At 40.1% G+C, this 15,969-nt stretch overlaps 1 protein-coding gene across 2 annotated transcripts in view; it reads right to left on the reverse strand.

The window, feature by feature from the left end:
- dock11 (dedicator of cytokinesis 11) overlaps positions 1-15,969 on the reverse strand; it is a 219,956-nt gene that overhangs the window by 42,639 nt on the left and 161,348 nt on the right. For both annotated transcript variants that reach the window (XM_060934270.1, XM_060934261.1), the window contains 7 exons: positions 13,782-13,829; positions 13,497-13,639; positions 13,195-13,310; positions 12,964-13,101; positions 12,579-12,761; positions 7,906-8,019; positions 5,496-5,711 (listed from right to left, as the gene is read on the reverse strand). In XM_060934270.1, the coding sequence (XP_060790253.1) occupies positions 5,496-5,711; positions 7,906-8,019; positions 12,579-12,761; positions 12,964-13,101; positions 13,195-13,310; positions 13,497-13,639; positions 13,782-13,829 (958 nt within the window). The remainder of the gene's footprint in view (positions 1-5,495; positions 5,712-7,905; positions 8,020-12,578; positions 12,762-12,963; positions 13,102-13,194; positions 13,311-13,496; positions 13,640-13,781; positions 13,830-15,969) is intronic.

A 15,969-nucleotide genomic window follows, 5' to 3' on the forward strand; every position in this document is an offset into this window, starting at 1 on the left:
TTACGATACACACCTTTACACACATCCGTCTCCCAACCATCTCTGACAGAATACTTCGCACTCCTTGACAAAGAGAATCACATTCACCTGTTCATATGTCATGTTCAGGTACAAACTAATGTTAATGGCACTAAAACAGCCACCGTCAAATGGTGTGGTTAGAGTCTTGTTCTCGGACTCGACTCGGATCAATAGTGGACTCGATGCAAAATTTTTTTTAATGACTTGGACTTGACTCAGACTTGAACACTGGGGATTCGAGACTAGACTCTGACTTGAGGTTTAGTGACTCGACTACAACACTGCTGTGTGGAGTTTACATGTTCTCCTCATGCCTGTGTGGGTTTCCTTTGGGTGTTCTGGTTTCCTCCTACAGTCCAAAGACATGCAACTTTGGCCAACTCTAAATTGCTCATAGGTGTGAACATGAGAGTGAATGACTGTGTTAGCCCCGTGATGGACTGGTGACCTGTCCAGGGTGTACACCACCTCTTGCCTGAAGTCAGTTGGGATTGGCTCCAATTTACCCGTGACCCTCAGTAGGATAAGCAGAATAGACAATGGATGGATGAACCTAGTGACTACTGTTTTGCACATCTGCAAGCACAAAAGTGATGTACGAGACTGTGCAACTGATCCATAGCTCGGAAGGAATTTTTCTATGTGAAAGCATACCCGTAATTATGAACCCCTTCCCTAAATGAGCTCAGAACCAGTCCTGGGTACAGATTCAAACATAATATTACTACTGTATAAATATATATCTTATAGTTAAATATAATACTTCTACCACTTCTTGTACGAATATACCATTTCTTCTTAGACTAATATACTACATTTATTACACTGAAAAAAGGAATATATGGTCTGTCAGATTTAAGAGAATATTTTTAAGATTCTTTTGTGGTTAACATAAGAATATTCATCCATCCATTATCTATAGCCACTTATCCTGTCCTACAGGGTTGCAGGCAAGCTGGAGCCTATCCCAGCTGACTATGGGCGAGAGGCAGGGTACACCCTGGACAAGTCGCCAGGTCATCGCAGGGTTGATACATAAGAATATTCAGTTAGTATTGAAAACATTTAATTGCTTACATAAAATTTAACTGAAACAAAACTTAATTTATTAGCATGAGTGTGATTCAGTGACCTAGTATTGACAAGCTCAAGTAAAGTTAATGGGGCCTAAATCAAAAGGAACTGAAAAACGGAAAAGAGCATTGATTGGCTATGCTAAAATAGATCACACATTTAGTTTAAAAATATTATGCTTTTAAATATTTACACTAGGTGACTGGAAGGTTGTTCAATAAGAAAGGGACTTGAACATGGCTTTGGCTGCTCTGGCACAAGATAAGCCTGGCTGTCCATATCTTAACACATCTCTGGAATGTTATGTCTGATGTTTTGTTGTGCTACTCAGTTTCTTTTTAAGTATCACTCATTATCAATACCACTCATCTCTCAGGGTCATGGGGAAGCTGAAGTCAATCCCAGCCGACTCTGGCAGGGTACACCATGGGCAGGTTACCAATCTATTGCACAGTTAACATTCGAGACAAACAACAATTCACACTCACGTTCATACCTACGGGCAATTTAGAGTAGCCACCTGACCTAATCCACATGTGTTTGGACTGTAGAGAAAACCGGAGCACCTGGAGGAAACCCATGCAAGCACAAGGACAACATGCAAACTCCACACAGGCCCCAGTTGGTCGTGAGGTTCAAACTGAAAACCTTTTTGCTGTGAGGTGACAGTGTTAACCACTGCAAATGGATAAGCAAGTTTGGCTAATTTTACGTTTGACAGAACCATCTAGTTCTTACGCTGGTTGTGGTCTGCCCTGAGACTGGACCAGGAAACTATTGGCAAGTCATTTCTAACAATTCAAAAGACTGCTTATGTGAGAAACTTAAAACCTCATTATTATTTTAACGCAGCCTCAATTAATCTGTTTTGGTGGACTCTTCATCTTGGACAAGCTTTGACATTGAATACATTGGAATAATTCTCATAAACTCCTTCAAAAGAATGTCTACAGTCCAGTTATTTAGGTCAGAAGCATCGTCAAGAAAGTTAGGGGAAATTCATTTGATTTAGTTATGTTTTTAAAGATTAGCACTTAGCATACATGGCATGTATGTACAGTCCCATGTAGCTTTTTTTATCTGGTAAATTTAGCAAATTCAGTGGTGCTTGAAAGTTTGTGAACCCTTTAAAATGTTCTAGATTTCTCCATAAATGTGACTGTGTGACTAGATTTTCACACAAGTCCTAAAAGTAGATAAAGAGAACCCAGTTTTTAAAAATGAGACAAAAATATTATACATGGTTATTTATTTATTAAGGAAAATAATCCAGTGTTATATGTCTGTGAGTGGCAAAAATATGTGAAATGTGCTTTTAGACCCCCTTGTGCAACAATAATTGCTAATAAACATTTCAGTTGTTGCTCAGTTCTGCATGTTGGCTTGGAGGAATTTGAGCCCAGTCCTCTGTATAGAACAGCTTCAGCTCTGGAATGTTGGGGTGGGGGTGGGGGAATGGGTGTGAGGGGTGGGTTGTTGTTCCTCACACGAACTGCTCACACAGCATTTCTATTGGATTAAGGCCAGAATTTTGACTTGGCCATTCCAAAACATTAATTTTATTTGTCTTTAACCATTCTTTTGGAGAATGACTTGTGTGCTTTGGGTCATTGTCTTGCTGCATGACCCACTTTCTCTCAGTTCATGGACAGATGTCCTGAAAGTTTCCTTTAAAATTCTCTGGTATAATTCAGACTTCATTGCTCTGTCAATGGTGATCTGGCCCAGATACAGAAAAACAGGCTCAAACCATGACACTACCACCACCATGTTTCACAGATGGGATAAGGTTCTTATGCTGGAATACACCGTTTTCCTTTCTCCAAAAAATAACAGTTCTCATTTAACCCTAAAGGTTTGATTATTTTGTGTCAAAAAAAAAAATACCCTATGGGTACATGTGGCTACTGCTTATAAATAAAATTGTTTTCTGATACCATGTCCATACAGTAAATATAGCATAATTAAATGAAGGGTAATCCAAAAACAAACAATTTAAAAATCACAGAAGTAAAATATACCGAGTGTCTGTACTTTATATTATTCTACTCTTATTTCTCGAAACTGAAACCTCTGAACCGAGGCTGACATACACTAGTCTGGCTAACGCGACTTCAAAGCTCTGCGAGCATTTGGTCTGGCAAAGATATTAAGGCCAACCGTTTCCCAAAGGCGTGGTTGACCCGCCTCCCTGAAATGCCTCAGTTTGCTACTGGTCGAAGCCAGAAAAGGCTGTGACGAAGCTTAAACCAATCACATCACTCTTTCCTCTGACGTATGTGACGCGACAGAAACTGCTTGAGTAACAGGAAGAAGATAAATACCTCCAGGGCTGCTCTTTGCTCCGTTTTCAATGAGAACTTCCTGTTGAATGCTTTCAATACAGCATCTACCGCTGTGTCAAAGGCTTGCCGCTGCTCCATGTTCGTAATGTTTCTAGCGAATGAAGCGCTTCCGGCATAGATTCTGTAAACAATCTATGGCTTCCGGTCGCAGTTCTACTACGTCACTGCCTTGAACACGCCTCTACCCAGGGCCGTTGGAGATGCTCAAAGTTGATTGGCTCCCGATTTTTCGGGAGCTTGGAAGAGCTGGAGATAGCTTGCCTTGCCAGACTAAGCTCGCAACAGGCCCTCGTGTTGCGTCACACTTAGGATGGGCGGGCCCAGGCTAGACATACACATGCTGTCGCCATGACCCAAACTCTTATTTCCCAGAAATGGCACGGCGTTAGAGCTCAGTGGTCTAAGTACTCTTTGACAACTTCCCATAACAACTCGGAAGTGCGTCACATCTACGTCACACATGGGACCACTGGCCGAAGAAGGACTTGGAGTATATTTTAAAATATGAATATATTTTTCCTTGGTAATAAGCATAAACATGTCTGAAAGCGATTTCTTTAGTCTAGTCCATTTATTTCAAATGGTGAACCGAACTGTATACACTCACCGGCCATTTTAATAGGAACACCTGTATGCGTATGCGCGATTGTTACACTCATTCTTACAACACAAGGACATAGTGGTTACAGCCTTTATATGAGGCAGTAGCCACAAAAAAAAAGGCGCAATAGCCTCCTGCCTTGTCCATATGATCTGTATGTCCATATGAAACTATAGATGAGCAGCGATGTTCTTTTTGGAGAGCAGTGGCTTTCTCTTTGCTATTTTGCCATGCACACCATTGTTGTTCAGTGTTCTCCTGATGCTGGATTCATTAGTCCACATTAGTGTAACACGGTCAATATGAGTGAGGCCTTTAGATGCTTTGACATCACCCTGGGTTCCATTGTGGCCCTGTGGACCATTATACGCCTTGCTCTTGGAGTGATCTTTGTTGGTTGACCACTCCTGGAGAGGGTAACAATGGTCTAGAATTTCCTCCATCTGTCTAACTGTGGATTGGTGGAGTCCAAACTCTAGAGATGGATTTGTAACCTTTTCCAGCCTGATGAGCATGAACAATGATTTTCTGAGGTCCTCAAAAATCTCCTTTTTTCAAGCCATGATACACTTCCACAAACACGTGTTGGGAAGATCAGACTTTGATAGATACCTGCTCTTTAAATAAAACAGGGTGCCCAATGATGCCTGATTGACAACTCATTGATTTTAAACACGTGACTCTAATTTCACCTTCAAATTAACTGCTAATCCTAGAGGGTCATCCTTTTGCCACTCACAGATATGTAATATTGGATCATTTTCCTCACCAAGTATAATATTTTTGTCTCATTTGTTTAACTGGGTTCTCTTTATCTACTTTTAGGACTTGTGTGAAAATCTGCTGATGTTTTAGGTCATATTTTTGCAGGAATATAGAAATTTCTAAAGGGTTCACAAACTTTCAAGCACCACTGTAAATAGTAACCTTGCATTCATTTTATTGTTTGTCAAAATACACTCAAGGTTCGTTTTAAAAAAAAATCAACACTAAGGTTAACAACCTTTTTCCACACAATTATATTCTAATATTTTTATATTTTAGCTCTATAATTATTGAACAACTATTTTTTGTTCATGGGTGAATTGTTTCTTACTCACTTGTTAATAATAAGAATACAGGTTTTAAATTAAAACTGTTTACAGTTTGAGAAAAGTGATGCAGACCAAATATAATTTTATATTATCATGATCAAAACATGTCGGCTAGTAAAATAATGTTATATGTGTAGCATAAGTAAATTACGTTGAATTTCCCTAATCAAAAACAATATGGTTTTGTTAATAATATATAAAAATTAACTTTCTTTTTTTTTAATTTTATATGACTCTGTTAAAGCAAACAATTCACATGGAACCAATGTCCATAATTCAATTAAGTAAATCCAAATTTTTCCATCAGTGCAACTGTATTGTAGTATCCAATTTGTCTATGCATACAGTACACACACACACCTCTGAAGTGTCTCCATTTTTGAGGTGAGCTCGTGCCATGCTGTCCAACCAGGTGCGTCTGAGTTCGGGTGTGCTGGCATAGGAGCGGGCCAGACTGTACTGCAGATCCAGCAGCATTTCTGGGTCCTTCTCATGCTCACGCATTTGAGCTGTGGCCATCAGTACGGTACGGATGCGCTTTGTAAGGCCTTTCACTTCTGTCGGAAATGATGTAGACTAAACACACACAAGCAGTTAAAAAAAAAAGTTATATATGAAAACATGTACAACTGCATTCTCACAAACATGATTGTAGGGTCACATTAAACACGATGGGATGTGTTTCTTGCTGTTATTGGAAAATATTGATTGATTATTTTCCATTAGTATAAACACAGAAATGATTGTGCGCTGGTTGGTCGAGAGATTCGGACTATTTCTCGATAATCACCTCGAGCAACTCGGCAAAATGGCGGCCAATTGCTTTGTCCCTGTAAGTGAGGAAGAATTACAAATTATGAAAGAAAACGCTGTTCCTAAAAGCACTAAAGATTCTACAAAGTTTGGTCTAAAACTATTCAAAAAGGTAAAGTGGAATTATGGCTTATTTTATCTATATGATTTTTAAAGGGGAACAGAGGGCAATATATAGAGTAAATATAACAATAAAACACACATTAACGAACCTTATTCAAGACTTACAAAAGTTTTTTGTTCTAAGGTTGGAAAGTTATAGTGTTTTGAAAGTAGCTCGAGCAAACTATTTCCGCAGTTTGAACAGCCCGCCATGATATTAATTTTATCCAATCAGAATGCACGTTCATTTTCTCTGCGTAACACTCATGACGTATGTATGTGCCCAGTTGTGTTGGCTCATTGAGGTTGGGAATAGCACATGTGAAATACCTGTTTCTGCCTCTTGCGACGATTTCGCAAGTCCACGGGTGGCGCCTATCTCATTGCAGCAAATAAATTCTGCTGGACTCGTGAGCAACTCCACGTTACATTTTCCGCACGAGCACCACGCAGACGCTCTGCCCCACGCTCGCCATGCCCATGGTCAGCATCAGTCTCATCCTCGCCGTCATCTGAGCTTTCTTCTCTTATTTCATCACCGGAGTCGAGAGTACCTCTCCTAGGTTCAAACTGGTACCCTTCTAAGCCATAGCCTGCTTGCAGTGTGTCTTGCGGGATCTCTTCGTATGATTCGACAGAGCTGTCGCTTTCACTTGATGCGCCCGACGCCATGATTACACGCTTCTCTCCTCTATTTCGGAGAGTTCCGCTAGTGCAGTGGGTAGCGCTGACGTCACGGTCTTTTAAAAATGGCGACTCTTGTGCGGTTTGGCGTATAAAGTATTATATTTACAATTACCAAGATATTTCATTGTTTTCTAGTATACAAGTTTGATAGAATACTTAAGAATATGTTACTTTGTCACATCAGCAACTGTATATATTATATTTGGTACCCCTTTAAAAAATAAATCACCTGTGTATTTATACTAAAACAATTATCTTCCTCAGGCTCAGTGAATATCGGTGAATAATAACCTCGGCTTCATCTCATTATTATTCACAGATATTCACTTCACCTTTGGTGAGTAATTGTTAAATAACAGCACGCCCAAAGTGTTTTCTTCCTCTTGTACCACAGCAGTTTCCTAAAAATTAAAATGTTTTAATTCATTAATGAACACCACATCATACTTTTAAACAATTTAGAGTTACATTTAATGTCAGCTAGAAACACTTGTTCACTCAACAGCCTCTACTTCTCTCTCGGAGTTAATAAGGCTAAAAAAAAAACCCCTCACAGCTTGTCATGTTGCAGAGAAAGCGGAAAGTCCTTTGTCCTGATATCTCTCTCCTGGCAGAAAACTTGCTGAATGTTTGAAAGTGCCAACAGTGGATCCTCTTTCCATAAATGTTAAACATCCCCTTAAAGAACACTTAACCATATCAACTGATATACATTTTAATTTGTCTGCCATACAACATCCTGTAAATGAGCTATGATAGAAACATATTATAGCTGTTACTATCGAAAAATCTACTGAACAAGTGCATTAATATAAACCTGTGATTTGAATTACAGCTGCCGATACACTCTGTGCCATGCTGCTACAGAAACTCAACATCTTCAGAGCAGCGAACATCTGACCAAACAGGTTAGAAAATTCAATTGTGCTGTGGTATAAGATACAATTAAAGTGCTTTAATGACTTAGGAGCTCTGTTTAGTCAAGGAATAAACACAAGGAATTCAACACTTTCTAACAAACACTTGGCTTTACATGTAAGACGTAATGAATTGCTCTGAAATTCATGATTAGACCCTGCCCATGTGGATCTTAACCCAACGCAAGCATGTCACTGTAATGAGGTAGAACTTGGTCAACACATGATCTAGCCTGAAAACTCTGATATACCTTCATGGCCTTGTCACTGTTGGCAAAGTTGTTGATGATGGATAATGATTCCTGGAAGCGTGAACTTCCTGTCAGGGCCACATCTGCAATTAGCTGACTCACAGCAATGATGATCTTTAGAGGAAGAACCAAAAACAAACAAAACTGTAAATATGCTTACATAACCAACCAAGACCGTCTCTACCAAGCTGGAGTAATATTAAAACATTTTCACTATTTTTATGTGGATTTAGAAAACCATAAGTTTTTGGAAATGCTGATGTCACAGCTTCAGCCTGTGCACGCCTAGTGCAGTTCTGCATGTGTTATAAATGTGCTAGGACTCTTATCATGGCTTCTCTCCAGGTTGTTAGCTTGTAGTCTAAAATAGTCTTCTTTCATAAAGTGTTTGCAATTTCGTTTTATTATTACACCCTCATGCGCAGTTGCCAGAATGACTCGCATTATATTGCTCCTAAACTGATTGCTCAGACAGGACAAACCATACTGCGAAGGGAAATTACTGATAAGGCCCATGTGTAACCTTCATCAACTCCAAGGGGAGTTGACCAGTGGGCATCCTTATCAGGTCAACTCACTCGTCTCAATTCAGCACAGCAGCAGGTAATGTTGTAGTCAAGACCACCTAAACTGAGACCAAGTCATGACCAAAACTAAAGTGTATCGAGACCAAGACTAGACCAAAAATTTGAGGAGTTGAGATCAAGTCAAGACCAAGACTAAGGCAGGGTGAGACCGAGTCAAGACCAGGACCAGGCGAGTGTGTGTGAAGGGGGCAAGGAGGGGTGACCGCTGTTAACAGGAAGAAAAATTTCAAATTAGCAAACATACAATCACAGTAACGATGTTAAACAAATCGGACAATACATAGGGAATTTGGTGGTATTCCTGCAGTCGCCTGCATACTGGGCACCTCTTCAACCTTGGTTATGCTTTAAAGGAACAGTCCACTGTACTTCCATAATGAAATATGCTCTTATCTGAATTGAGACGAGCTGCTCCGTACCTCTCCGAGCTTTGCGCGACCTCCCAGTCAGTCAGACGCAGTCAGACGCGCTGTCACTCCTGTTAGCAATGTAGCTAGGCTCAGTATGGCCAATGGTATTTTTTGGGGCTGTAGTTAGATGCGACCAAACTCTTCCGCGTTTTTCCTGTTTACATAGGTTTATATGACCAGTGATATGAAACAAGTTCAGTTACACAAATTGAAACGTAGCGATTTTCTATGCTATGGAAAGTGCGCACTATAATGACAGGCGTACTAACACCTTCTGCGCGCTTCGGCAGCACATTGATATCTGAGCTCCGTATCAATGCGCTGCCGAAGCGCGCAGAAGGTGTTAGTACGCCTGTCATTATAGTGCGCACTTTCCATAGCATAGAAAATCGCTACGTTTCAATTTGTGTAACTGAACTTGTTTCATATCACTGGTCATATAAACCTATGTAAACAGGAAAAACGCGGAAGAGTTTGGTCGCATCTAACTACAGCCCCAAAAAATACCATTGGCCATACTGAGCCTAGCTACATTGCTAACAGGAGTGACAGCGCGTCTGACTGCGTCTGACTGACTGGGAGGTCGTGCAAAGCTCGGAGAGGTACGGAGCAGCTCGTCTCAATTCAGATAAGAGCATATTTCATTATGGAAGTACGGTGGACTGTTCCTTTAATATCCTATCTACAAAATCTACTAAACAGGAGTGGTGACAAGACACACTCCTGACAAAGTCCAACACCCACACCTTGATGAATGGCTTCGATAAGAATGCAAACACAACACTCACTGTGTTCATACAGAGACTGCATCATACAAAGTAGTAGCCCAGATATCCCATACTCCTACAGTACCTACCACAGAAAAATTTCAATGCACACAATCATAGCTCCAGACGGCCCTCCTTGAGCATTAGTTGGAAGGCTTACTTCTTGACCCTGTCAACTTCCCTGACACCCCCCCCCCCCCCCCCCTTCATCTTGCAGGTAGTAAACCCATAAGATGACTCTCGTGACTTTGAGCTGAACCTGAAAGTGTTACATGGATGGCCTAGTGACCACACCCTTGCCTGTGGAAACCACACCCAGGCCCGGCTTCATAATGTAAAAAAGTTCAAACTGGTTAAACTTAGAAACAAATCTTCAACTGCTGCTTTCAACTTGTGAGTAACCTCGACAGGAAGATAACCTTTGTTTCAACACAAAAAGTTACACAAGTTATTTAACTAAAGCTCATTTGTTGCTTCAAGTTGATACTCTGAGTTAAAACAATTTACTGTTACATTAGCCATTCAAGAAAACTCACTTCATCTTGTCAAAAAACAAACTGTTTCCACACACACTTTCAAGTTAAGAAAACTTCAACTATATTCATATCTATTGCCATTTTAAATTAAGATTCAACATTTTAAAATTGCTTCTACTGAGATTTATTTCTCATGGTCACGTCAGCTTCTCTGTCGGGTTCACCCCTCCTCCTCCTCCTCCCACTTCCCCTTTTTCAACTTATAACTTACATACATCAGTTAAACGAACACTGACAACTCAGACAAAACTCAAGACAATGGATAACTTTCAGTTTAATTTTTGAAAACGTATAAACTCGAGCTCAATATCCAAAATGTGTCTTGATAACTGGTGTTAAAGAGAAGGAAAACGTTCATATAAATTAATGTGGTTTTATATATATATTTATTTATTTTTACAATACAGGGGTGTGTCCTGATAACCCTTATCCTGGTAGGGGACACTTAGACTTGTTTTACGCGCTTTGATGAAATACTATTGCCACCTAATTGGCTGGCGTACCGATATGAGTGTTTTCAAAATGTTTTTGCGTTCTCATATGGACGGAGATATTTTCAATATGATGTACACTATATGACCAAAAGTATGTGGATACTCTGATTTTTGCACATCTCACTCCAAAACCATGAATATTGTGTTGGGCATTGATACGGTGTTGTTTCATTGATACGGTGTTGCTACATTCTTCTTGGAAGGCTTTCCACTGTATTTTGGATTGTGGCTGTGAGGATTTGTTTCCATCCAGCCATGAGCATGCACAAGGCTGGGGGACTGTGTTGGGAGAGGTGACCTGGTGAACAGCTTTTATTCCAGTTCATCCCAAAGGTATTCAGTGCAGCTGAGATCAGGATTTTGTGCAGGCCACTTGAGTTCTTCCACACCAACTTTGGCAAAACATAACCTCATGGATCTCATTTTGTTTGGAACATTGTCATGCTGGAACCTGTTTAGGCTGGTGCCTTTTAGTTCCAGTGAAAGAAAATCATAAAGCTACAGCATACAAAAACATTCTAAACAATTTTGTGCTTCCAACTTAATGACAACAGTTTGTTTATTTTATATATATTTATAAATATATAAATAAATAATCAATCTCCACCTCCACAGTCACTGGATATGAGCAATTGTGGACTCTGATTGGTTACACTACTACTAGGCTATCAGCTCATATACCGTGAGTAGAGAAAAACGAAATGGTGGAGTGTGTTGCTGAACCAACTGAGGACAAAATAAAAAAGTCTACTCAAAAACAACCCCCCCCCCCCAAAAAAAAATACAAAAAAGTAACAAAATATGTAATTAAAATATCGTTTTTATTTTTCAAGAATTATCATTATAGCATTTTTCCCAAATTGCTCCTGTCATTTCGCCGGTTTGTTTACATTCTAAGCAGAAATGATTTTGTCGGACGTTTTGTATAAAGTTCTTATTTATCAAATTTGCAAAAAATAAAAATGCTCCATTTCTCAAAATCCAGTGAATGTGGATAGAATAAAGCAGTTATTCCACTCAATCTCATTGTACATGGCTTATCAGCTCATGTACAACTCGATTTCGGGGAATAACTTAAATATATATTGCTTTTGGTGATAACATGTTGAGGGGGCGGGGTGGCACAGTGGTGTAGTGGTTAGCACTGTCGCCTCACAGCAAGAAGGTCCTGGGTTCGAGCCCCGTGGCTGGCGAGGGCCTTTCTGTGTGGAGTTTGCATGTTCTCCCCGTGTCCGCGTGGGTTTCCTCCGGGTGCTCCGGTTTCCCCCACAGTCCAAAGACATGCAGGTTAGGTTAACTGGTGACTCTAAATTGACCGTAGGTGTGAGTGAGAGTGTGAATGGTTGTCTGTGTCTATGTGTCAGCCCTGTGATGGCCTGGCGACTTGTCCAGGGTGTACCCTGCCTTTCGCCCGTAGTCAGCTGGAATAGGCTCCAGCTTGCCTGCGACCCTGTAGAACAGAATAAAGCGGCTAGAGATAATGAGATGAGATGTTGAGGGGGCCGAGGATGAACATAGCGAATACAGAGCCTTGGGGAGAGGAAAATGTACAGCGCTATCCTAATTTTTTTTTAATCATGTAAATCACTGCATCATTTTTGGCTAGCATTATGCTATTTTCCTATTACGCGTGGCACTAAGATATATTTTAAAATGATTTTTCTTTTGAAGCCTGACAAAAAACTAAACACTATGATGATCTACTGAAGACTTTGCCTTTAAACAGTTGATCGAGTAAATAAATGCTGATTACTTTCATTAAATAATGCAAAAATGCATTTAGTATTACTCATTTAGAATCCATAACCTAAAAAGTACCTTGTTAGATTGTGAGAAAATCTTCACAGAGGAAAAAAAAAAAAAAAATCCCCTACTGTACCTGTAAGTGCATGCGCAAAAAGCTTTTCCTCTTGGTGTACTCAAAGTTGTTCTTCATGAGGAGGTAGAGCAGGCCTGCTGCTTCTCCGCGCACACTCGCCAGTTTGGACATGCAGCACTTTAGCACCTCGTAACACAACGAGCCACACAAGGTCACATGGCCCTTAAAGAGAGTGACCTGAAACTGAGGTATGCAACCATTCGAAAATATTAATTCTCCATGTTAATAAGGAATACCAGAATCTACTTCTGGTGAAAAAAAAAAAAAATTGTACATTGTATGCAGAATAAATGGTGTGAAAATGTAAAACCATTTACCTATCAGTACAGACAAAATGTGTGTAATTGACTATGTTCTTAAGAGAAATCATTGTGAGTGTGTTCACCTTGGACATAAAGGCTCTTAGAGAAGCAAAAACATGTTTGATTGCCACTTCTGATTGTCCAACTCTTAGGAAAGTTAGATAAATATCAAACACTTTCTTCATCAGAGCGTTGTGGCCATCACTCTCCAGAAGCTGGTTCTGTAGGCACCGATTCAAAAAAATAATAATTAATCATACTGCGCAATAACCAGCAACAACAAATCCTGAGAAACTAGTGATTATTTGTGTTACCTTAAAGCTCTGAGTGAAGAGAGAGAGTGTGTCCAGCACAATGAGGCAAACCTCTGTAGAGATGTTACCCTCTAACAGGGCTTGATGGTTTATTTCTGCTTCTGTGGAGCCGCCACCTAAAATATCATTCAGTTGTACATGCATTTCATTTGTCATGTATCATGGACAGAAAAGAAATGAGTTTTGACGAGAATAAAAGTATGGTAAGAGCTACATTAGACATGTGCTTGATATTGTACAGAGCTTTATCACAGTGTCATGTATAGTTCCTTCCCTGTTCTTTTGGGAATGATGCTCAGTACCTGTGTTGAGTGTATGAGATGCCTCGAGGGTGTTAAACTGCTGCAGACTGGCCTGCATAAGGCTGGAGCGTCCTCGCATCACAGGCATTGTCTGAGATTTCCTGTCTGAGGAGAAGGCCCTTGACACCCAAGATTCCTGGCACCTACACACACAAGCAATTATACCAATGACAAAACCTGATGATATCATCTGGGAGTCTATTACCTCACATATGGGATAGCTTGTATTTTTGGAAATCATTCATTATTATGTTACAAAATCCAACAGTACATTACTGTTCTTACCTACTTATGTTCCTCTTGCCAGAATAACGAAACTGAACCAGAGAAATCCTGTCCAAAAAATAACAGGCACTTCACATAATCAGAATTTTAAAATGGAAAGTTATGCATCAGAATTGCAGTGAGCTCAGGAATTACTGGCACTTTGGTAGAGACAATAACTAAATAAAATAAAATGAAAAGTTATGAAAAAAAATAATGTCATTGTGGTTAATTAGCTAAATCTCACACTGAAAATATTAAACAAGAGTGCTCTGAGAGCACAATATCCCCCGCTGGAAACTATGCCATAACTCTGGTAAAATGTGACTGAACTGAACGAAATTGCAATATGCGCATTACCGACATAACATAAAATCCTGTCAAGTTTCGTGAAATTACTCCAAAAATTGAGAGAGGAGTTGATTTCAGAAAGTGAGTACCCTTCCCGGGACGGACATCACCACGACATAATCCCCCCTCAGGCCTTTCAGCCAGCGGGGGATAAAAACTTTTTGCCAAATTACATGAAATTCCTCTAAAAATTGAGGGAAGTTGATTTCAGAAAGCAAGCACATCTTGATGAAATTGCCAAAGTACAAGTTTGTTAATAATCAAGGGCATAACTCTGGTAAAATCTGCCCAAATTAAACGAAATTTTAATAAGCGTATAATTGTCATAGCCTTTTGCCAAGTTTGGTGAAATTCCTCCACAAATTGTGAGAGGAGTTGATTTCAGAAGGTGAGCACCCCTTCCAGAAATCACCACGACATAATCCCCCTTCGGGCCTTTCGGCCAGCGGGGGATAATGAAATCAAGTAAATTTTTTATCTAAGAAAACCATAGATCATAAGGACGCATGTTTCTACATGGCAATCAGTTACATTACATTAATAGCATTTAGCAGATGCTCTTATCCAGAGTGACGTACAACATACCCAGAGCAGCCCGGGGAGCAGTTGGAGATTAGGTGCCTTCTAGGTTAGCTTTGGCACCCAGAGTGTTTACATGCCACTTCAGCCATTCCTGCTGGTCCAGAGAATTAAACCGGCGACCTTCTGGCCCCAAAGTTGCTTCGCTAACCATTAGGCCATGGCTTTTCCATTGAGCAACATATCAGTTCAGGGTCCTTCCTTCGGAGTTAGCTTTGGCATCCAGAGTGTTTACAAAATGTATGAGATTTGCTCCAAGCTCCCCCCAAAACTATAACCCTATATGGACAACTAGCTGCGATGTTGATAGCCCTAAAAGCAAGTGACAAGCCAGAAAGCTCCTGATCTCACATGTGAAAGCTCTAAGATTGGACATCATGTATGAGACATGCCATCTGACACCTGCACAGATTATATAGTTCACAGAAATGAAGCTCAACTTGCAGCCTATACCGTACAAGCTTTTTAAAGAAACATGGTTTGATGTCAGAATATCAATGTCCTTGAAAGCTGCAACATTTTCAGCAAACCATAAAATTAGAGCTAGTGCTAATGTGGACCAACAACTACGCAGTGGTACTTTACATCAACTGGAAGGCATAAAAACGCAAGCAATTTTGAGGTGGATAAACAAATTCTGGAAGTGGGTGGATCATCAGAGACATCTGCTTTTGAGAGCTGTGTACCTACTGGGCTGAATACAACCAGACAGCAACTGGCTGTCTCACAGCAAGCCTATAACCGGAGATTTGCAATTCCACAAGATGACAGAAACAGGATGCGTTGGCACACAATTGGCCAAATCGATTATTGTAATTCCTACCCATCACTGTCAGTGTTATGGATGACACTGCAGCTCATTGCAACCACTGTCGCTGATAACAGACCATGAATCTTAGTGCCGTTGATGTTACTGATTTGGCCTCTGTGTCCACTACTCATCATATCAGACGAGATAAACAAGCACAGTAAACCATGCACACCTTGAAATTATGTGTAAGGCCCTCTAGGAGCGACCTCAGGGATGTTCACAAGGGGTCAGGTTGTATGCAGGCAAGTGGAAAGTTTTTTGTTTGTTTTTTTCAGATATGTGAAATGATGAACTATGTCTGCATCATGTTTCAGAAGTGTTTCTATTTTGGGTCTACTCTAAAAGTGTATGCGGCTACATTGGCTGTGCACAAAGGACACATAAACTAATTAAACATTTTCATAAAGGTGCAAAAAATTTCTGACCTTCATGCCAAACAGTGATCCAATAATGAGAGCTAGAATTGTT

The sequence above is a fragment of the Neoarius graeffei genome, chromosome 1 (assembly GCF_027579695.1).
Source record: "Neoarius graeffei isolate fNeoGra1 chromosome 1, fNeoGra1.pri, whole genome shotgun sequence".
Taxonomy (NCBI): Eukaryota; Metazoa; Chordata; class Actinopteri; order Siluriformes; family Ariidae; genus Neoarius; species Neoarius graeffei.